This window comes from Vipera ursinii (assembly GCF_947247035.1).
Source record: "Vipera ursinii genome assembly, chromosome: 11".
NCBI classification, from domain to species: Eukaryota; Metazoa; Chordata; class Lepidosauria; order Squamata; family Viperidae; genus Vipera; species Vipera ursinii.
Window position 1 is genome coordinate 19,346,568 of NC_139524.1, and position 21,765 is coordinate 19,368,332.

At 48.1% G+C, this 21,765-nt stretch overlaps 3 protein-coding genes across 3 annotated transcripts; 1 reads left to right on the plus strand and 2 right to left on the minus strand.

Annotated features, from left to right (window-relative positions):
• Positions 1 to 2,227: 2,227 nt before the first annotated feature.
• Positions 2,228 to 6,327, minus strand: MAPDA (N6-Methyl-AMP deaminase). Its single transcript, XM_083371206.1, has 8 exons — positions 5,779 to 6,327; positions 4,832 to 4,962; positions 4,406 to 4,466; positions 4,178 to 4,265; positions 3,904 to 3,985; positions 3,384 to 3,510; positions 3,194 to 3,274; positions 2,228 to 2,801 (listed from the first exon to the last, which is right to left on the minus strand). The coding sequence occupies exons 1-8, from the start codon at positions 6,169 to 6,171 to the stop codon at positions 2,574 to 2,576; spliced, it is 1,191 nt and encodes a 396-aa protein (XP_083227332.1). The 5' UTR covers positions 6,172 to 6,327; the 3' UTR covers positions 2,228 to 2,573.
• A 134-nt stretch (positions 6,328 to 6,461) lies between these two features.
• Positions 6,462 to 9,940, plus strand: TM2D3 (TM2 domain containing 3). Its single transcript, XM_083371207.1, has 6 exons — positions 6,462 to 6,608; positions 7,574 to 7,669; positions 8,245 to 8,402; positions 8,775 to 8,949; positions 9,254 to 9,329; positions 9,624 to 9,940. Exons 1-6 carry the CDS (start codon positions 6,515 to 6,517, stop codon positions 9,787 to 9,789), a joined length of 765 nt encoding a protein of 254 aa, XP_083227333.1. The 5' UTR covers positions 6,462 to 6,514; the 3' UTR covers positions 9,790 to 9,940.
• Positions 9,941 to 10,317: 377 nt separating this feature from the next.
• On the minus strand, positions 10,318 to 21,072 carry TARS3 (threonyl-tRNA synthetase 3). The gene is made up of 19 exons (XM_083371173.1): positions 20,832 to 21,072; positions 20,310 to 20,402; positions 19,775 to 19,956; positions 19,110 to 19,233; positions 18,348 to 18,469; positions 17,628 to 17,745; positions 17,231 to 17,295; positions 16,963 to 17,041; positions 16,317 to 16,463; positions 15,839 to 15,937; positions 15,087 to 15,253; positions 14,695 to 14,857; positions 14,448 to 14,585; positions 14,291 to 14,368; positions 13,598 to 13,698; positions 12,701 to 12,805; positions 12,532 to 12,604; positions 12,064 to 12,178; positions 10,318 to 11,354 (listed from the first exon to the last, which is right to left on the minus strand). Exons 1-19 carry the CDS (start codon positions 21,042 to 21,044, stop codon positions 11,206 to 11,208), a joined length of 2,331 nt encoding a protein of 776 aa, XP_083227299.1. The 5' UTR covers positions 21,045 to 21,072; the 3' UTR covers positions 10,318 to 11,205.
• Between the last annotated feature and the right edge of the window lie 693 nt (positions 21,073 to 21,765).

A 21,765-nucleotide genomic window follows, 5' to 3' on the forward strand; every position in this document is an offset into this window, starting at 1 on the left:
CCCAGGCGGCTGAGACGAGCAGAGTCAGTGGGGGAAGCCGATTTCATTTAATGACCATGTGATTCATTTAAGGACGGTGGTGAAAAAAGCTCATGAAATTGGGCATGGTTCATATAATCTCACTTGAGGATCGCACTGCTTAGTGGCAGCAGTTCCGGTCCCAATTATTATGGTCATAAAACAAGGACTTCCTCTACTTGCCACCTACTCTAGCATCCTGGCCCTCGCCTGCTATGTAATTCTCTCTGCCCTCTGCAGTGTGCGACCGTCTCTGGCTCTGGACTTCCTGAAAAGCGAGGAAGGAAGGAAGGAAGGAAGGAAGGAAAAAAACCGACGGGAAAATCCACGCGAATCACCTGTAACCTTTTGAGACTTTATTAAATTTGCCACTTCCCAGGTTAGAACAGCTGGCTGGGAGAAACGGACTCCAGCTTTTCTCTTTGAAAACATTAAAAGGGGGTGGGGGGCAAAACCTGGAAGGTATTGGAGGAAAACAACTTTTAAAGTGTGTGTGTCGGGGGGACATTCAGAATGGGGGACCATTAAAGATCCGTCTCTCCAGCTTTCCTTCGGGATCCAGTTGCTGCTCAGATATAAAGCACAGAAGCGGATCAAGCTTCTTGGCGGGGTGTGATTGTGTGTGTGTGTAAAGTCTCGTTTTATGGATACTGTGGTCTTTCTTAGCGCTTCCACTGAGACCCCGCCCCGTCTTAAGGTTTAAGACAGCCGTGAGCCTCCTTCAACCGGTCGTCTTTGCACCAGAGAATAAGAGAGGAAACCAAGGTGATATTTGGGCCAAGCACCCCAATTTGGATCTCATGACCGTGGGGAATGCTGTGACGGTCATACGTGCGAGGAACGGTCTTAAGTACAGATCGTCCTCAACTTAGAACTGTTCAAAGTTACAACAGCACTGAAAAAAGTGACTTGTGACCTTTTTTCACACTTGCGACCATTGCAGCATTTCCCCCCTCCCCCAGTCAGTGATCAAAATTCGCATATTTGGCAACTGGCTCACATTTACGACGGTCGCCGTGTCCTCAGGGCATGTGATCCACTTCTGACAAGCAGTGTCAGTGGGGGAAGCCAGATTCGCTTAACAACCCTGGTACTAATTTACCAACTGCAGTGATTCACTTAACAACTGTGGCAAAAAAGGTTGTAAAATGGGGCAAAACTCAGCAGATGTCTCATTTAGCCACACAGATTTTGGGCACAAGGGTGGTCGTTTAACTTGAGGACTACTCGTACTTTTCCCAGGGCTGTTGTGACTGGGAACGGTCGCTAAACGAATGGTTGTTGAGGACCACCTGTGTATATCCCACTGACAAACCCTCAAGAAATCCCCCCACCGGCCTCCTGGGCTCCTGGGCGAAGTTCCTCCAGCAGGGTTGGCTTCAGCGCCCGCCACTGCTCCTTCAGCCTCGTCTTCGTGTGGCTGGACGCGAAGATGTGGTCAATGGCGTGGGAGGAGAGCGCCCAGGTTTGCTCGTCAGACAACTGGAAGGTCTCAGCCACCATCTGGTACTCCCGAGACAGCTCGGTGGCAAAAACGCCCTTGTCGTCCGTCTAGGAAGGAAACGAGAGGAGAAGCGAGGGGCTGCTTGGGGTGCAGCAAAGGAGAATCTTTGCAGCTCAGGGTTGGAATGAGGGGTCCTTGGGGCCCTCTGAGCTGGGTGGTTACCTTGCAGACGTTACTAGGGAGCATCATCAGTGCTAGAAGGGAGGAGGTTTGTGGAGAGGAGGAGGACTGTGGGGGCCTTGGTGTCTCTGAGCTGGGTGGTTTCCTTGAAGACGTTTCATGACCCTACTAGGGAGCATCATCAGTGCTATAAGGGAGGAGGTTTGTGGAGAGGAGGAGGAGGAGGAGGAGGAGGACTGTGGGGGCCTTGGTGTCTCTGAGCTGGGTGGTTTCCTTGCAGACGTTTCGTTACCCAACTAGGTAACATCATCAGTGCTAGAAGGAGGACTGTGGGGTCCTTGGTGCTCTCTGAGCTTGTTTTCCTTGCAGACCTTTCATGACCCCAAAGAGGTAACATCACCAGTGCTAGTCGGTATTAGTCATAATGTCACCTAGTTTGGGTCACGAAACGTCTGCAAGAAAACAACCAAGCTCAGAGTGCCCCAAGGACCCCTCCAGCAAACTGCTATTTATTCATTTAGGGCTGAGTGGGTTTAGACACCATACGGCATTTTTTGAGAAGGGGTCCCTGCCTTCTTCCCGGGAGATTCCAAAGCCCCTTACACAAAGGACCACAGGATGACCCAGGCGATACCAGAATCCGAAATGGTGTTCAGCCTTGGAGGCCACAGTCTCGGCTTTCAGGTTGGACGTCAGACAGAGTTCTGGGGGGGGGGGGGGGCAAAAAAGGAATAGTATGAAGCCAAACTGCAGAAAAAAAAGTGGGGTAAAAAAATCAATGTAGTCCAGCGCTTCTCAGCTGCTGCCAACTTTCAGATGGGTGGACTTCAACTCCCAGAATTCCCCAGCCATCATTTCTAGCTAAAAGGATCCACTTACCTAAAGCAACCACTAATTCCTAATAGTGCTTTTCTTAGCACAGGAGATCAGTCTACCCAGCAGAAGGGGTGGGTTGCAGTTCCATCATCCCCGGCCGACCCATCACCCATCGCCCAGCTTCCGTCCCAAGTCCTCCCTTGCCTAGAGGTGTTCTGTTTCGCCTCACGAGCTCCACCAGGTCCTGTGTGGCCAATTCTGATGTTTGAAGAAACGTCCCGTGCCCGATTCGGTCCGGGGAAAGACCCAGAAGCAGCCGGGATTCGTCCTCCTGCTTTGGAATCTGAAAATAAAGATGTTTGGTGGGGTTTCGTGATCCAACTAGGTAACATCATCAGAGGAGAGGAGGAGAAGAAGGAGGTTGACTATGGGGTTCTTGATGCTCTCTGAGCTTGTTGCTTTCTTGCAGACGTTTCATGATCCAGCTAGGTAGCATCATCAGTGCTAGGCACTGTGTGACTTACTCCTGCCTTCTTCGAGATCTCCTACCTCTCAATCTAGTCCATCCACCAACTAGAAGATGCCCTGGTGACCTCTCTCCAAGCACAGATGTGATCCTATCAAGGGCAGAGCTTCCTCGGGGAGACCAATCAAGGTTGATCGGTGATCAAACCCATTTAATTAACCTTCTCGCCACAAACCCAGAAGAGCGCTTAGCCGGCATCCAAGCGTTACCTCTGAAAGATGCAACGTCAGCTTCAAACCAGCCTTCTTGGCTTCTAGAAGTGGCTCCAAGAAGTCCTGGCCACGCCCTGCCTTCAAGATAGAAAAGGACATCAAGTGAGACCCATAAAATAATTATCTGACAGACCCATCAAAAAAAAATAGCCAATAGCTTCAGCTGTTACTTTTCGAGAAAGCTTACTTTTGGATTCCCACTGAAGTCCAGACCGAGGACCAGGCCATCGGTGGAGAGCAAAAAATCTTCTGCCAACTTCACCGTTTCCTTGGCGGCAGCTGCCCCCTTGCTTCTGTCCACAGATACGAGAAATCTGGAACGTTACAAAAGCCCCTGGGAACTTGGGAAGCCAGGAATAGCACCAAGGAAGCTGAAACTTAAAAGTTGAATTGATTTCTGAATATTGCAGAGGGCTAGGGCCTTTGAATGCATTTTGGAGAGATGGTGGAATAGTTAAATGGGGTTTCTTAAGCAAACAAAGACAAAAAGCAGTACAAGGATTTCCCTGCTGGAAAAAAAATGTGAGAGAGATCTCACTTGGGGTCCAGTCTCTGCTGGGAATTTGGTGTGATAAAACTGGTAGACTTGGCGTCATGTGGTAAGCTGTGATTCAGCCATAGTCACTGAAAACATGTCCTGGGTTCAGTCCACGCCCCAAACAGGCAATTTTGCACTATGAATCTGGCTTCCTGAGCACCTAACTTACCTCACATCTATATCCAATCCTTCTTCCTTACATTGCTTGATGCCTTCAAGGACAGCTTCCAGGTACGTTCGTTTGGTCATCCCTGCAAATGGGGGAGAAGAGAGCTTATTTCCAGGTGCCAACGAGAGATGCACTCAAGACCTTTTTCTTGGCCAGCTTGTTTTGAGGTATAGTTGGGCTACCACCTGAGGTGGTTTCCTTCAGAACCAGCCCAACTTTGCTGAGGACGACATTTCTAGAAGTGGAGACTTGGAGAAGCCGAGACGAAAGTTACCTGTGCTTCTCTCCTCTCTGGGAGTGCTTCTTAATTCGAGGTATTTGACTCCATCGGCAGCAAATTCCCGAACAACATCTTTGGTTACCTAAAATAAATAAATAAATAAAAATGCCAGGGATGGATTCTAAGAAGGCCACCAGGCCAGAGTTGAGGCAAAGCTAGAGAAAGGTCTCCATTCGGTCACATCCCATTGGTTTCACACCTTGGCAGCTTACCATAACTTACCATTAATATATCTTCAGGTCTGCTGGTCATCTGGTGTATGAACTGGAACATCTGAAAACATCTACATGGACAAGCGTGTAATTATGGTGGTAATAAGAACCACAGTACAAGCTGGAAAATTGTAAACACATCAGCCAACCTCCATTTATGATGGTTGCGGCATCCTGGGATCATGTGATCACTTTTTTGTGACCATCCCAGCTGGCCCCCCACAAGCAAGCAGTCAGTGGGGGAAGCTGGATTTGCTTAATGGCTGTTTGATTCGCTTAATGACTTTACAACAGTGGCAAAAAAGGGCGTAAACATGGGCACGACTGACTTAACTGCCAGCCTTGATTAGCGATGGAAATTCTGATGCCAAATGCGGTCATAAATTGAGGACTATCTGCATGCTTTCCAAGCTGCACTTACTGAAGCTGGACTTACTCTTCCAGAGTCCTTTTCGTCCCCTTGTCAATCACAACCATTTCCTTTTGAATCCCAAGGTCAGGTTTCTGCGCCATCAGCTTCTTCATGGTGGCATCGCTGATGGAGCCATTTAAGTGTGCGTGGAGCTCCTAAATCGGAAAGAGAAAGGGATTCGTCTCGCTGGAAGCATCTTGGGAAGAGAATTTGTCCTCTCCGAGTCCCCTCTCCCTTGGCTGAGATTTTAAAAATGCCTCCCTTGGAATTTAATTCTACTCGGATGCCCAGAATTGGGGCCAAAGAGTCTCTACATCCTAAAACACTCTGAAGAATTGGTGAAAAATCCCAGTGAATTTTCTAGCATGGTGTTTCTCAACCTTGGCAACTTTAAGATGGATGGACCGCAGCTCCCAGAATCCCCCAGCCATACATCTTAAAGCTGCCAAGGTTCAGAAACCCTGTTTTAGCCCAGGGCTTTCCAACCGTGGCCAATGTAAGGCAGGTGGACTTCAGCTCCCCAAATTCCTCGGCCACGTTTTTAAGATGCATGGACTTCAGTTCCCAGAATTCCCCAGCCTGCGTGCTTTAACAGGGACTTAAAACACTCAGAATTGCCCCAGCCAGCTTAAGTCCACCCATCCTAAGGTGGGCAAGCTTGAATACACCGTGCTAGCAGAACAGCTGCAGCGATCATGCGTTTCAATTTCTTCTTGGGCATCGAGGTTAAAAGGCTGGCTTAAGTCGGACCTGCGAGGCTCTTCACCGGTCAAAACCACAGGACCCTCCCGATGGCCACTGGGTTCCCCGCACACTGCCAGGAGCTCAAGGCTTAGCAGACCAGCCCGGGCAAGGGAGCTTCGCCTGAGTTCTCCCCCAGTTCCTTCCCCGGAGACCCCCGACCCGCTGGAGAGACCCGCTTCAGCTCCGGAGCGGCAGCCGAGCAGGAGCCTCGCCCGGCCGGCTCTCACCACTTTGGGCAGCCGCTGGAAGAAGCGGGGCGCCCGCCCGGTTGCAGCCGCCTCCGCCATCGCCCGCAGCAGCTGCTCCCGGGGCGGGACGGAGACGCTGCCCGCCTCTCGTGGGCGGAGGGCGGGCGCCGCTTCTGCAGCAGCAGCCGCCCCGGGAGCCATCCGCCTCCCCGCTCTGCGCCTGCCTTGGATTGCAACTCCCCGGCTGGGGAGGATGGGACTCGCCGTGCAACGCCGCTGGAGGGTGAAGGGAAGGCTTGCAGGGGGCGCCTCCCCACCCGCAAGCAAGGGAGCCTCGACGGGTAACCGGGCAAGGCTGGGTGTTGAGGCTGCCGGATTCACACGACCCTCGCCTACTTGGGGAATCCCTGTAATTCCCTTTTGGGGAGGCATTGAACCGTATTCAAGCAAGCTCCTTTTGCACAAGGTGCAAAGCTCCCAAACAAGGTTGAAGTAGCCAAGTTGGCTTCTTGCACCGCCGCCGCAGTTAAGACCCGCGTGTTCTACTCCTGCCAAGACCCTCAAAGGCGTCAATGCGCCGCCGGCCCTCGCGGGGGCGACAGAGCGACCGTCCAGGACCAGAAAAGAACTCCCAACAACCCGAACGCTTTCTTTCCCGCGCAGGCGCAGAGCCGCGGCTCGCTGCTGCTCCGCCTCCTTCTGGCCCGTTTCCGGGGGAGAGGAGGAGGAGGAGGAGGAGGGGCGGAGCCGGCCGCAGTCCCCGGATGAGGGCAAGATGGCGGCGGCGGGGTCGGCTGCGCTGCGGGCGCTGAAGCGGCTCTGCTGCGTGGCCGTTTTCCTCTCGCAGCTCTACGTCCTCTCCGGCCTGGGTGAGGGACGGGGAGGGGGAGAACTTTCCCCCGCCTTAATGAAAAGGCCCGTTAATTAATTGGGCTAATCTGTGCAGCCTGGGGGGGTGGGGTGGGCGAATGAGCCGCTAATGGGGGAGGGGCTCCCAGCACGAGTGTGCAAGGGTGGAGGTGCACTCTGCACATGCTCAGGGAAGCCTTGCCCCTCCCCGGCCTTCAGTTGAGTAAGTGGGCTTCAGCCCTGGGGGAGCTGTTGGAGCCCCCACCCCCACGGGGGTCTTCTCCGGAGGGAGGGGCGGGCTTCCTCCCCAGCCTGCGGGGGCCTCGGTTTTGGGAAAGGGCTCCGGGTTGGAGGAGACCAGCGAAGGAGGGGCAGAATGGGTTGCGAGCGTGGCGGAAAAGAACCGTGAATACAAATGCAGGACCAAGGCCAGCAGCGCGCCAGTGCTGGTGTTTAGGAGCAGCAGAGAAGTCGTAAAGTTGTCAACCTGGGCAGGCAGTCCTCGCCTTACAACAGTTCGAAGCTACAGCAGCATTGAAAAAAAATGACTTGTGGCTGTTTTTCACACTTAACGACCTTTGCAGCTTCCCTGTGGTCACGTGATCAAAACTCGGACGCTTGGCAGCTGACTCGTGTTTATGACGGTCGCAGTGTCCCCGGGGGTGACGGGATCCCCTTTTGGGACCTTCTGGCAAGCAAAGTCCATGGGGAAGCCAGATTCACTTAACAACCATGTGACTAACCTGACAGCTGCAGTGATTCGCTTAACAACTGTGGCAAGAAAGATCGCAAAATGGGCCAAAGCTCACTTAACAACTCTCCCACTTAACGACAGAAACTTCAGGCTCAATGGCACTCCTCAGCCAAAGACTACCTTCTCTCAGGGATTCCAGCCTGTATCTCCCATTCAAAGGTGAAGGACAGTCCTGCACCCCGAAGCGTGCTTAGCGTCCAGGTGTCTCATTTCTTCTCTCTGCCTTTCCAGGGTCGCTGAGCTTGGAGCATTCTCACCCACAGGCTTCGCTCTCAAAGATTGCCGGGGTCCCTTCCAGCACCCACATCCCAGCATCCAAAGTGCCAGGTACGCCATGTTTAAAATCCCGTCGCTTCGTTTTCGAATTAGTTCTGCTTTCTGAAACATTCCAGCAACATTTTTTTAACCTCCATGGGTGCTACACAGTTCACGAGGCTCAGCTTAATCCAATCTGCTGCTTTTAATTTTGAAAGTCATAGTCAGCTTTTCTCGGTCACTTGTGTTGTCCAGATGAAAGGCACCTATCATTTCCTGGGGGGGGATTGTAAACAGCATTGTACAAATGTCTAAAATTCGGTTAAGTTTAATTGCAGGGAAGCAGAACTTGTCTGGGTTCTTTTTCCTAGGCGAGTTATTGTCCTCTAAGGAAAACTCATTCAGGGCCGCGCTATCTCAGTTAACTATTTATATTTCATATTTCTTAACCACCCGTTTCCCTTGGAGGGTGTAGTCCTATGAGTGGCTACTTGTAGAATTGAGAGGTATTTTGCTAAAATAAGAGCAATAAATACATATTCATTAGGGAATGGTAATGGAGTTCCAAGTACTCTAAAAAAAGTTTCATACATGTTTTATGGAAGACACTGAAGCCTTTTTTTAACAACTGGATTTTATTTCTCCAGAGGGCACCTCAGTTCCAACTTATGTGACCCAATGTCCCAGTAATGGGATTTGTAGCCGACTACCTCCGGAATGTGTGATCTGTAGAACAAACTACTCTTGTATCTATGGCAAGCCAGTTGCGTTTGAATGTGAAGTCAAACCCCAGGTCCATTGTGTTGTAAGTAAAAAACAACAACCTTTCTTTATAAATAAACAGACATGACATGAAGATGGTGTTTACTTCAAATCGGAATACATAATTAGTCGATACCATTACAGAACTCTCAACTAGCAAAAACATCACAATGATTTAAATGATTTTTTAAATAGCCTTCAGTCCTCTGTTAGGACTGAACTGTGTGGTTGATCAGCTACAGAGATGAAACACCGACTGAGCAAAAACATATGATTACTTTTAATCTAAATTTTTCAACTGTGGAAACTTTAAAGAAATGTGGACTTCAGTGTCCAGAATTCCCTAGCCAGCCATGCTGGCTGGTTAATTCTGGGAGTTGGAGATTGAGGGTGACCCTCATTGCTTCCTTTACAGGATCAAAATAACAATCCTCAGAAGACTTTCTTGATTAACATGACTTGCCAATTTTGCTGGCAGCTGCCCCCCTCAAGCTACCTTTGTTCCAATCCGACCAACTGCAAGACAGTCTCGTGCCCACGAGAACGCTACACGGCCAATTGCACTGTGAAAGACCACATTCATTGTCTAGGTAAGCTGGACAACTCACAAGCTTGGCTAACCTGCCCTCTTTTCCTGCAGGACCTGGAAGCTGCCTTGTACATCTTAAGCTTCGTATTCTGAAAGAAATAATGAACTTACGTTTTGAAAAGCTGCAACTGATGTTTTCTTTCCTCTGTGCCCCAAATACTGGGCATAGGGTATCACTCTTGTTGCAGTGACAAATTTGCATGTGATAATAATGATCAGGCTGCACCTGGTTTTTTGTTTTTACACTGTCTGCACAAATCTTTGCAGTTGCACCTTAAAAGATTTGAACATCTGTCTTTTTAAAGGAAACCGTACTTTTCCCAAGATGCTCTATTGCAACTGGACTGGAGGCTACAAATGGTCAACAGCCTTGGCCTTAAGGTAGGAAAAGCAGCTCCAACCTCTGGGGATAGTATTTGGATAGTGCTTTAAAACAAAAATCTTTAAAATTTAGGCTGCTGGAAAGAAACAGTAATCTACATGTTGAATAAGCAAAATGTCTCACAATTTTTAACTCGCCAAACTGGCAGGATTACTCCTTTCATTGCATTGCATTGTGTTACAGAGCAATACAATCGGTGTTTGCAGCCCTTTTTTTGCAATACATTTATTCTCTTTGTTGTAAAGCTCAATAAGCCTGGCTAGTTTCTAACCCATTCTTGTGTCGTCTTTCAGCATCACGCTTGGTGGTTTTGGTGCAGACCGCTTCTACCTGGGACAGTGGCGGGAGGGGCTGGGCAAACTCTTCAGTTTTGGCGGTCTGGGGATCTGGACGCTGATAGACGTGCTCCTGATTGGAGTTGGGTACGTGGGTCCCACAGACGGTTCGCTCTACATCTAACCATCGACACAATCCAGTGGATCACCCGGAGAAATTCACAGATCAGACTTGAATGATCTATCTGGAATCGCTTGCATGTCTGTTTAATGTACAGTATCTGTACTTGGCCTGCCTTTATTTTTAAGGTAAAATAAATGAGTTGTGGATGCTTGGCTGGTTGTAGATTTCTTTCTGTTTTGGAGATCCTTTATTTTTTATGAAAAAAAAGCTTACAGTGCTATTTCCTTGCTACATCAAACAAATTTATGTTAGCACAAAGCATTGGTGTTATTTCATAATCCTCCCTACAAGTGTTAAGGATGGAGCTGGCTATTTGAAATTATTACAAACCATCCAGCATATAGTGACAAGAGTGTCAAAGCAGAGCCTATAATGGAGGCTTTGCTGATTTCCATGGTGTGTGTGTGTGTGTGTAACCTAGAAATGTATATTTTTATCTCTTGGCGTTTTTTTTTATCAAAAAGTGATGTGAATGTGCAGTACGATAAATTGTAACTTCAGAAAGAAAGAAGCAGATTGAGACGGTCCCAAGATGAATGTTCTCGTTTTATTCAGCCCAAGAAGCAAAGCACACTCCTTATGCCCTCCCTCAATTTAAAAGCTCCAGCTTTGGAGAGTTTTCTGCAGCTTTCTTAGATACTCTCCAGTGACATAACCAATGCAGGAAGATGTGAGGGGTTTGCCTTTCCTTCCTTCCTAGGGCTGAAAGTGACCAGCCCTAAGTCACCCACTTGGCTCCATGCCTAAGGCAGGACTAGAACTCATGGTCTCCTGCTGAACCACTCTTGCCTGCCTTTCTGTGACCTTATTACCGTATATCTGCTTATCCTATATCATGAGATAAACTAACATTTTCAAAGTTGCCTATAAAAAAAGGCAGCTCAGTGTCTTAAATACTTCTGTTCATGGGAAGGGAGGGTACTCTGCTCCCCCACTAATCAATAGCAGCAACTACACTTATAAATAAATATCCATAGCATAGGGAAACTCTTCTGCTATATGACAGGGGTCCCCAAATTTGGCCAGTTTGTGGACTTCAACTCCCAGAACTCCCCAGCCAGCCATGCTGGGCATTGAAGTCCACAAGTCTTAAACAAGTTTGGAGATCCCTGCTATATGAGGCTCAAGCCATTTTCTTTGGAACTCTGTTTTCCTTTAAAAAAAACATGCATGCAAACAGCCAAAAGAATCTAAAAGTGGTTTCAACTTTGCACTGTGTTTCAAGAAAACTGCCACCCACCATCTTTCGGTGACTAGAAATGTTGCAAGGCCAGACAAGGGCAAATCATCCAGGGCTACAATTCCACCTTTCTGGGTTTCCAGAAAGTATAAGGCTCAATCAACTGAATGAAACGTAGCTCCAAGTAAACCACAATCAGGACATGGCCACTTTTCTTCGTTCTTTGATGGTGACGACTAGAATTCTTCTTCTGCGTGTAAAGTACGGGAAGTTTTCAACCTCTTTAGCTTCTCAAGGGCAGAAGAAAGCAAAACTTCTCCGTGAATCTTGTTGTCCCGGGTTCGCACGTTCACGGCGCTGCCTGCTCTCTCCTTCTCCCCGACCACTGCAAGGAAACAAGGTTAGTGTGACGATGCCTCCCAGGATGGTTAATTTTTAGGGAGGGCTATTTTAAGAAACCCGGGTATCACTGAGTAGCATTTCAAAGACAACACCGTCAGAGTTATTTCAAAGAATTGTCCTTTAAGGAACTTTTAAGTCCTACAAATCTAGAGTTCTCATTTACACATAGACCTTGACTTAAGACTGGTCACTTAGTGACCAAAATTACAGACTTCAAGAAAGGTACGACCCGGATTTGTGATCCAGTTTGGTCACGAACGGCATCACTTAAGTTACGGCATAAGTGGTTGCAAGAAATATTAATGGCATTTCTTTGTCTAATTTGACGAGGCTCTTACATAGTGGGGATAAGATTTATTCTCATAACTCTTCCTAATCCAATAACAACAACAACAATAATAGAGTTGGAAGGGACCCTGGAGATCTTCTAGTCCAACCCCCTGCTCAGGCAGGAAAATCTATACCATTTCAGACAAATGGTTGTCCAGTCTCTTCTTAAAAACTTCTAGTGTTGGAGCATTCACAGCTTCTGGAGGCAGGTGATTGTATAAGGTTATTCTTGGCCCTCAAATGAGCCAAGAGTTCTACCCCTCCCGACCAGCAGACACAGGAGGTGGCCCAAGGCTGAAGGAGCATTCGCACTTGAACAAAGGGAGAGCCGGGTTAAAGTTAAAAGCGGATAGCATAGATACCAAAAATGAAATTATACTGAGCCAGCTGTGCATTTCTTATTTTCTTATTCAATGTGGAGCTCTGATCCAAATCGACATCAGCCATAAGTCCAACTTCAGAAGCTGCATTGCAGACCTAAACATGAAGAAATACTGTTATTTTTAGCTCAACCGCTTTGCAGAACAAAGTGTGTCAAATAGAGATTAAGAAAGCAACTCGGGCATCTTAACAGGACAACGGAGTTGGAAAGGGCCTTGGAGGTCATCTAGTCCAACCCCCTGCTCAGGTAGGAAACCCTATACTATTTCACACAAAAGGTTGCTCAGTCTCTTCTTAAAAACCTCCAGTGCTGCAGTACCCACAATTGAAATGTCCACAACTACATTTCGAAGCATCAAGATGTGGCTTTTTTTTTCACTTGTGGCCAACTGGAAACCCACAAGTTCCTCTTCCCTGCTCTTCCTTTCTATGGACATCTCCGCTCTTACCTGGCGGGCGTATTCTTCGCAGGTAGGGCCAACGGGAACCACCATGACTTGCCGAGGGGACAGCCAAAAAGGCCTGGACGAGAAAAGGAAGGGCCGAGGTTAACCGTTTTTAAACATCGCTGTGACAACCTACAAGAAGCCTTTTCTCCACCCAAGATCAGCTGCCCACCATTTTCCACTGTAGTTTTCTGCCAGGATAGCCATCATCCGTTCCACTGAGCCCAGAATTGCTCGGTGGATGATCACGGGCCTCGTCCTGTCATTGCCGTCTTTTCTGAAAAGCGAAACAAATGAGCGCATTTCAACTTCGTTCTTGCTGCCCTTTTCATTTGGGTTCGATCTGTCACGCAACACAGCCCAATAAGGCTGAGGTTCCGGCCATTCCCTGCCACTTAGGGAGCTTTCAAGGAAGTTGTCATCGAATGTCTATCTAAGGACTGAAGTTTCTACTGCTCGTCTCCCTCCTCCTCCTTTGCCCAACGCAAAGTTCCTTCCTCCAGTTTTTCAGCTGGCGCTGATGACGTCACATCGTTGGGTAATGAAATGTCTGCAAGAAAACGTCTACGCAGATTCTCAGTCATCCAGGTCAAGGTTGTCCCAAAGGTGTTTTTTCAAGAGGCAACTGGACTTTCTTGGTTTCCCTTCAGAATTGAAGAGGCTTCTTGGATGAGAAGCGAAACATCTTCCAAGAAAAAACAAGAGTGTCCAGTTGCCTCGTGAAAAAACACCTTTGGGCCTGCAAGAAAAGAACCGAGCTCAGAGAGCACCCGGGATGCTCAAACATCAGATATCAAGGTTCTCTAATCCTTGTAGCAACACAGTTGGATTGAAGGATAGTCAGGAACCACCTGAGTAAGTGCAGATCAAGGGACTCTGTATCCGAACTGGTTTAATTCCACCTCGCCTCGTTGCTGCCTCCTTTGCTCCGTCACCTTTGCTCCGTTGGTTCCTGTTTTAGCCTTCTTTTGGTCTCTTTCTGGAATTGCAAACCCATCCAGAGCTCCTCCGATTCCTCAGCTCTTCCCTGGAGAGGAAGGGATTCGGTTCTTGCGTTGTTGACACTTACCCAGCATAAGTCAGATTAAACCGGAGGGGTAGTTGGAAGTCCAGCTGGATTGTAGCACACTGGTGGTATCGGCCGATAGCGTCCTTGATTGTAATGTCGATCTGCAAAGGACAAATTTACAGGCAGCCCCTCAGTTCTGACCATTCATTTTAACCACCATTCAAAGCTACAAAGAAAGCGACTCGCGCTGCTCCTCACAGTTACAACCGTCACAGCATCCCTGCGATCAAAATTCGGGCACTTGGCAACGAGCATCTATATACGACTGTTGCTGCATCTCAGGGACACGCGATCGCCATTCGCACAGCCCTCGAGACCTGGCTTGGCCAAGGGGCCCAGAGACCCCAGAGTGGATTAATGGTTGTCATTTTGACTGTTTGCATATTGGGTTTTCGTTTTTTGTAAGCTGCCCAGAGCCACTGGGGAAAAAAAATCCTCTAAGTAAACAAATATAATAAATAAATCTGTGACCTTCCCAGCAGGCCTCAGACAAGCTGTGAACCGGGGTGGGGGTTGGATCTGCTTAAAAAACCACAGTGGAAAAGGTCATAAAATTAGGCACAATTCACTGACTACATTGCTTAGCAATGGAAATTCTGGTACCAATTATAAATGGAGGACTGCCTCCGCAGGATGGAGTTTGCATTCACGGGTAAGGTTTCGGTTCAAACCCGGAGCCACTCACTCACTCACCTTGGGCCCGTAAAAGGCTCCATCACCTGGATTGAGTTTCCAAGGTTCCCCAAAGTCATCCAAGCTGTTCTGAAGTTGCTGAAGTTGCAAACGAGAAGAATCATGTTTAAAATCCCACCCATGCTCCGCCACTGTCTCCACGCCCTGCCACGATCACCTTCTCCGCCTGATCCCAGATCTCCTTCTCCCCTAGGAAGTTGCTGGGTCTGGTGGAAAGATGTAGCTGGAAGGTGAAACCAAAGACGGCATACACGGACTGCAGGAAATGGAGGCATCCTTTCATCTCCTCCTCGATCTGAAAGTTAAAGAGGAACTTCAAAGGTGAAAGGAACTAGTATTTTCCTAAAGGAAACCTCCCTTCCTCACTTCCCTGCACTGCGGCAAGCCCAGCTGAGGTGTCCTACCTGCTCCATTGTGCAGAAGAGGTGGGCATCGTCTTGTTGGAAGCGTCGGACCCGCGTCAGACCACTGAGGGTCCCTGAAAGTTCGTTACGGTGAAGCACCCCAAAATCAGCCAGTCTCAGAGGCATCTCCCTCCAAGATCGAGGACGATGAGCAAACATCAGGCTGGGAGAGATGGGGAGAAGTTTGCTAGATCAAAAAACAACATTCATCTCAAGCTGTGCAGATCCCGTGACTCAATTTCCCTGTGGGATTTGAACATGTCCTCAGTGGTAGGAACCCCTTGGGTTCAGAAACCCCCAAGGGCTTAACTCAGGGCCCTTTTATGACTTGTGGACTTCCAACTCCCAAAATTCCTCAACCTGCTGGGGAGAAGAAAGACAGGAACCCTCACCAATGTCCAGGACAGTTCATGGGCTTCAGGGCAAAGACTTCTTTTTCCGCCTCAAATGAGAACATGTTTTCGCTGTAATGGTGCCAGTGGCCAGAAGTTTCCCAAAGTTTACTGTTGTAGATATTGGGCGAAACGACTTCCATGAAGTTCCGCCGCTGATACTCTTCCTGTATAAGAGAAGATGGTATCAGGCCCCAAGAACCAAGTTTGACACACGGAGATACCGGCGAGGAGTCTCTTTATCGTTCCTACAGACAGACTCTTGCCAGACTTAAGCAGCTGTCTGCAGAACTATTAGGCACACTCTGTGAACTGCTAGGGAGAGACCCTCTTCGCCTTCTTCCTGCCTACCAGATATTCCAAGCTTGGTTGCCTCTTTGCCCTCTGGAAAGCAGCCCCCCCTCCTGGCACTCCAGACTCCATCCCATCCCAGGTAGTGAATAAGTGATGGACAAAATATACCCTTCGCGCGTGCTGACCACATTTGATCTGAGGTCCTTAAAGGTTCGTCTGTTTTGTGCTAGACTTGCTGATCAGACGGACCAAATCAGACCAAGAGATACTTCGTCAGAAAAAAGGTACATCTCATTTATACGCACTTCATTTTTGTACATAACCATCGTTGGTCTCCAAAAACCAAGAAAGACACACTGAGCTTCTTGTAAGTAGTGTAAGATTATGAGGAATTCTGAGAGCTGAAGTCCACACGTCTTAAAAGTTCCCGAGAAACGCTGCTCTATAGATGCACTTACTTTGATGAATTCCACGAGGGTGTTGTAAATAAAAGCTCCTCGGGGAAGAAAGAAACAACTTCCAGGGCTCAGATCATGGAAAAAGAAGAGTTCTTGTTCCTGTACAGTCAGCCAAAGTTAAAAGAAGAGTCAGCCTTACCAAGAGAAGAAATATTTAAAGCTCAGGGTTGACGATTTCTTGCAAACCCTTCTAGAAATGAAGATGTTACCTAGTTGGGTCATGAAACACCTGCAAGCAAACAACCCAGCTCAGAAAGCACCACAGTCAACCTTCTTGGGCTAAAGTTGTGCAATTCTCAAATGCAACAATGGATGCACAAGAGCCTCCTGAATTTTCTTGCACAGGCTTCAAACTTACACCCCAGATTTCTGACAGGGGCCTCTAGGCCATTCCTCAAAGACCACCATAAATTGTGATGTTTTTCAGTCCCCATCAGAAGCTTCACTTTTCAATTTATCCCTCAAAGTCCAAGCCCACCTTGCCGATTTTCCTGTGATCCCGTTTTTTGGCTTCCTCCTGGAATTTTTCCCACTCTTTCATCATTTTGGCCTCTGGGAAAGAGATTCCGTAGATCCGTTGCAAGGTTTCCATGTTGGACTTCCCCTCCCAATAGGTCGACGAATTCTAATAACGCAAAACATTGGCCCAAAACAAAACAAAAACACACGAAAAAGTGAGGGAAAGTGATGAATTAAGTGTTTGATAAGCGCTCCCCTATGCTGTCAGATCATCTGAATCAGTGCTTCTAAAAACTTAGCGGCTTTAAGATGTATGGACTTCAAGTCCCAGAATCCCCCAGCCAGCTGAATTAAAGTCCACACATTTTAAAATTGCCCAGATTAAGAAATATTCATCTGAACCCTTCCCAGGAACAAAAGAATCTGCCTGGTGTTTCTTCATAAAACTCAACACAATACTCTTCGTTCTTTATATACCCTGTTTATATTTATAGATTTATATTATTCCTGAAGCCAGCTGGGGAATTCTGGGAGTTGAAGTCCACATCTCTTCAAGTTGCCAAGGCTGAGAAAAATTGCTCTATTGGTTAAAACCAATGTTTTGAATTGGGTCTGGAATTTTATCCCAACTGTTCAATTTCTACAAAAGGAAAAAAAGCCCTTACCTTAATTATCTTTAAGGCTTTTATTTTTCCAGTGTGTCTCACATGGGGACCTTTGCATAAATCAATCAAGGGACCACACCTATTAGATGATCAGTGAAACAGTTAAATTACATTGTTATTAGCCAGGAATAAACATGATTGTCTGAAACAGCTCTAAACCTCCACAGCAACATTGTAATTTGTTAACCCTAACCAACATTTATTTTACATGCTGCCCCTCTCTAGTTAGAGAGACTATTAATACAAAAAATCAAATCCATCTGGTTACCTGTATACAGTTGTGGTCGGTGTGTGAATTTTCTCATTCAGGATCCGACATTTAAACTTGTTATACTGTGCAGAAACATAAAAGAAATTGGCAAAATAAATACATCGAGACTTAGCCTTTGGGGGTTGTCTGTCCTGGTTTTTCAACTGGGCTGAACCTCGTCACATCATCCCTGAATCCCAAAAAGCCAAGGATGGGACTAGACTAGAGGTTTATTTATTTTATCTATCAAATGTATTGGCTGCCTATCTTATTGCAGGGTTAACTCGGGGCAGCTTACAACACTATAATACAATATTATAAGCTCCAAAACAACTCAGAAAAATCTGAAGCTGATTTCTCAGACCTTGTCCTCTCTCCTTTGTGAACTTCACGAGGTCAGAAATGGAGCACTTACTTTAAACATTTCCAGCAAATCTTCTTTTCGGACTTCGAGCCTTTCAAAGGGCTGTTTCTCCTTGATGATGCTTTTGCAAATGTTCTCCAGAGCGAGCAACTCTGTGCTGGAAACCCCTCTGGAGGAGAAATTTTAAATCAGTGGTGCCTGCTGCACCCTTGGCAGAACGAAACTCTGCTCACCTACAGACAGCAGGTGAGTCCTACACCCCTTTCCCCCAGGTGAGGTCATCCTAACTGCTAAAAAGTTCTTAAATTATTCCTGGGTATTAAATAAAAATAAATAAACCTTTATTGTCAAAGTACAACATGTGTACAAAGGTAATTAATGTACAAAGACATTGTCAAAAAAAAAAACTTTGCGGCATCCTGCAGTCACAAGACTGCCCTTTATTATGACTTTTTTTTCTTCAAAAAACATGTGTTTATTTCTGGTTTTCAGCAAAAACGCAAAAATGCATTTCGTTTACAACTGCAGCATTTCCCTTCCCAAACACTGCCTGTCATAAAAATTGGGCCTGTCACATGGGTGACCTACTTTCTGATCATCACAACTTATGACTGGAATGGGCAGGCTCCATTATGGCCATAAATCGAGAACTACCTGTAACTATTACAAGGACTTATTTTTAATTTAACCGAAGAATCCTTGATTATTGCAAGGCGCTTTGGCCACCATGGATGAAAAAGCCACATATAAATTCTAGCTGGCAGAACATACCTGTTTTCCATGTGCATGTCATAATAGAAGCCATTCTCAATAGGGGGTCCATAACATAAGTATCCCCCGTAATAATTTTCCATGGCTTCACCCAGAATGTGGGCACTGGAATGCCAATAAACCTAGAAAAAAGAGAGAGAAAGGAATCTGCACCCACAGTTATGAAAGTCAACATTGGGGTGGTGAGTTGGTATAAATCCAGCTGCCAGGGAAGTTAGTTGCTTCTGTTGTTTTTATTGAACTACGATTAACAATATTGGATTAACCTTAACGTTAATCCGAGTTGCATAGAGGAAAATGATAGAAAGTACGAAATATATATAAATAGGTGGGTACTCTATATATACAAATTTACCATTTATCTAACATATACCATATTGTAGTTTATTACTTTTGAGGTAAACCATAAAACCCACCCAAATTAGATAAACTGTTTCCTGCCTCTGATGTCAAATTATTTTAACTCTGCGATTCTTTTCCTAATGGGGCAACTGAAGAGGCCTTGTTAATTCACATGTTGTTACCTAAAGTTTTCCAGTGTTGAGCGGTTGTTATTTGGGCTGCTAAAATTAAACACATCAGCACAAATCCTGTATCACCAGCATCTAACCTAGATAAGGAAGTTCCTTACATCCATGGGGAAAACTAGCCTCTTTTGCATAGCCAAGATGGAGCAGCCTTTTCAACGTGGTTTGTCCTCTTTCATCAGAGCTTCTGCCTTCAAAAATGCTTTGCAGGGAAAAAGGGGAAACATCGACTTACCGCCTGGGCATCTTCATTCTCAAATGTCAGCAGCTCCAAGGTGGAATCTCCTTCCATCGGCCGGTCAAGGTCCCACAATTCCCCGTTCACTCTGGCAATGACGACACTGTCAGCAACTCCCTGGCTACGGACAGACAATATAGGACAAAGGTTTTGCTGCTGCATAGTTCAAATAACCCAACGGTCCCCTCTAGCTTAATTCTGTGTTTTAATGTTTTAATTCTGTGGTCGCAGAGAAAGGGACAAAACAAGAAGCATTAAAATATAGATGTATAACAACACCCATGCCCTGCAGTGTTTCTCAACCTTGAGAACTTGAAGAGAGGTGGATACCAACTCCCAGAGTTCCCCAGCCAACCATGTCCACCCGTCTTCCAAGTGCTCAAGGCTGAGAAACCCTGCTTCCAGATTACCTTTTCAGTTATACATTTGTGGTATTTAAGGTGTTCAAGATTCATTTGTGGTCCTTCTTTTTTTTAACTTGTGGTCAAGCTCTGCTCACCACCATCCTAAAATTACTAGCCAGTTATAAGTCACAGTTAGAAAAGACCAAAGTTGTCACGTTTATTTCAAGAGATTTATCATTACAGCCCTCCTGGTTTACCTATAAAAGCGGAACCTGGATTGCCTTCTCAGAAATGTCTGCGAACACGGTCAAAGTTTACCTGAGGTCGACAGCCACCTGGTGTGGCGTTGTCTTCCAGGCCTGTCCGCCCGTCACCTTCCCATCGGAAAGCGTGATTTGGATTGCCTGGCTCTGGCCAGATGCTCTGGAGTGCAAAAGCGCATCGCTCTCTTTTTTCAGCTCTTTGTAGAGCTCCAGTCTGCTCCGGATGAAAGTTGGATCCTGCAAGAACAGCAAAAGGGCACCTGGCAGAGTTTACCTGCAGCCAGGTACAATCTGAAGGGAGCACCTGTGTTACACTTGTGCCATGATGCCAAGGACTTGTCCTTCCAAAGAAGCTTGGCACAATCTGGGCCACCCACCAACTTGGAGAGGGCTGGGCTGCTCCCACCATAGAGATTAGGGGGCTATTGAAAGACCCCTCCCCCAATTAAAAGAAGGGAATTGGCTGCTTTTTTTTTTTGAACCAGCATCCGGCAAGAGGTGTTTCACCTGTTCCAGCAGGGAAAATGTCAGATCGAGGCTTCTTCAAGCTCATCAATCCGAGCCCCCCCCCCTCAAAAAAGACCACCTACTTCCTCTGGGCCCCCCTCTGCAGTTTGGGGATCCGTTTTCTGCTCCTTTTCCTGCTTGCTCGGGGTCTCCTGTGTCTTTGTCTCCAGAAGGTCCTGGTTAAAGAGAGGGCCATTACTTTGCAAAAGGAAATGAACAGGCCGGGATTTTGGAGTTTGTGGGAATGGAGGGTGGGAAGGAGGTCAACGGCAGCTGCGGTCCCCATTGCCCTGAGGGGCTGGGGATGATGGAAGGTGCAGTCTGTGCCCCCCTCTGGGCCGGGAGACGGTGGGAGACGTGTTGTTCATTCTCCCAAGGGGCTGGGGATGATGGGAACTGCAGTCCACTTCTAGGCCTGGAAATGGTGCGAGCTGCTCGTCCCTTTCCCTTCGGGGCTGAGGATGACGGGAGTTGCAGTCTGCCCGTTTCTAGGCCGGGGACGGTGGGAGACGCATTGTCCATTCCACCGAGGGGCTGGGGACGATGGGACCTGCCATCTCTGCCCCCTCTAGCCCGGGGAAAGGGGGGAGCTGCGCCTCGCCCACCTGGCGGCCCTGCTCGGCGGCGAGGCTGCGGCGGAGGTGGCGGAGGCGGTAGCGCAGCTTCTCGTTCTCCTCCCGCAGCGCCCGCAGCTCCGGGCCCGGCCGCTCGGGAGACGCCCGGTCCGAGGCCTCCTTCAGCCGCGCCACCTCGGCCGCCAAGCCCCGCACCTCGCGCTCCTGCCGGGCCAGCCGCGCCGCCGCCGCCGCCGCCGCCATCGCCCCGGCGGGGAAGGAGGAGCGCCCGGCCGGGCTGATAAGGGAGGAAGGGAGGAAGGAGAGAAAGCAAGCAAGCGAGGGAGGCAAAGGAAGGAAGGCAGGCAGGGCAACAATGTGTCGCTCGGCGGGAAAAGTGGGCGGGACGCCGGCGGGCCCTCCCAAGGCCACGAGGGGGGCGTGTCCCCGGAGCCCCGCCCCTTTGCTTGGGCCTCCCTCGGCAGAAGGGGGGGCGTCCCTGGCAGCCATCTTGACTTTTTGGACCCCCCCTCCCTCCCCAGAGATGTGAAGGAAAAAACCGTGCCAGGGTAGGGTTCCTGTGGGAAATTGGGGGGCCTCAGGTGACCCTGCGGAGGTTATTTCTCTGGTTTCCCCCCTCTCAAGAGGAAAGGAATGAAGGGGTGCTTTTTTGTAAGAGAAAAAGGTGCTGGAACTCACACCTGTCATACAACCCTACAAGGTGCCATCCAAAAAAGGTGCCGGGACTCCGTTCTGGGCGTTCTAGGAGAAAGAAAAGCCCTGGAATGGCCGAGAAGAATTAACAGAAAGAGCGAGTCGGAAGGGATCCTGGAGGTCTTCTAGTCCACCCCCTGCTCAGGCAGGAGACCCCATGCCCTTTCAGACAAACGGCTGTCCAGTCTCTTCTTGAAAACCTCCGGTGATGGAGCACCCGCCACTTCAACATGAGTGGACACTAGTGGGGCCACCAGGCCTCTTGAGTGGG

What these genes read in the sequence shown, in the direction of transcription:
- TM2D3 (XM_083371207.1), top strand. Translation starts at nt 6,515, where the DNA reads ATGGCGGCGGCGGGGTCGGCTGCGCTGCGGGCGCTGAAGCGGCTCTGC. An exon ending in AGACCACATTCATTGTCTAG is followed by an intron (nt 8,950 to 9,253) that starts GTAAGCTGGACA and finishes GTCTTTTTAAAG; the next exon opens with GAAACCGTACTTTTCCCAAG. An exon ending in TCAACAGCCTTGGCCTTAAG is followed by an intron (nt 9,330 to 9,623) that starts GTAGGAAAAGCA and finishes GTCGTCTTTCAG; the next exon opens with CATCACGCTTGGTGGTTTTG.
- MAPDA (XM_083371206.1), bottom strand. Translation starts at nt 6,171, where the DNA reads ATGCCTCCCCAAAAGGGAATTACAGGGATTCCCCAAGTAGGCGAGGGT. An exon ending in ACGAAAAGGACTCTGGAAGA is followed by an intron (nt 4,467 to 4,831) that starts GTAAGTCCAGCT and finishes TTGTCCATGTAG; the next exon opens with ATGTTTTCAGATGTTCCAGT. An exon ending in GGATTGGATATAGATGTGAG is followed by an intron (nt 3,511 to 3,903) that starts GTAAGTTAGGTG and finishes GTAACGTTCCAG; the next exon opens with ATTTCTCGTATCTGTGGACA.
- TARS3 (XM_083371173.1), bottom strand. Translation starts at nt 21,044, where the DNA reads ATGGCGGCGGCGGCGGCGGCGGCGCGGCTGGCCCGGCAGGAGCGCGAG. An exon ending in TCTGGGATCAGGCGGAGAAG is followed by an intron (nt 14,369 to 14,447) that starts GTGATCGTGGCA and finishes TTGCAACTTCAG; the next exon opens with CAACTTCAGAACAGCTTGGA. An exon ending in GAAAACTACAGTGGAAAATG is followed by an intron (nt 12,605 to 12,700) that starts GTGGGCAGCTGA and finishes TTTCTCGTCCAG; the next exon opens with GCCTTTTTGGCTGTCCCCTC.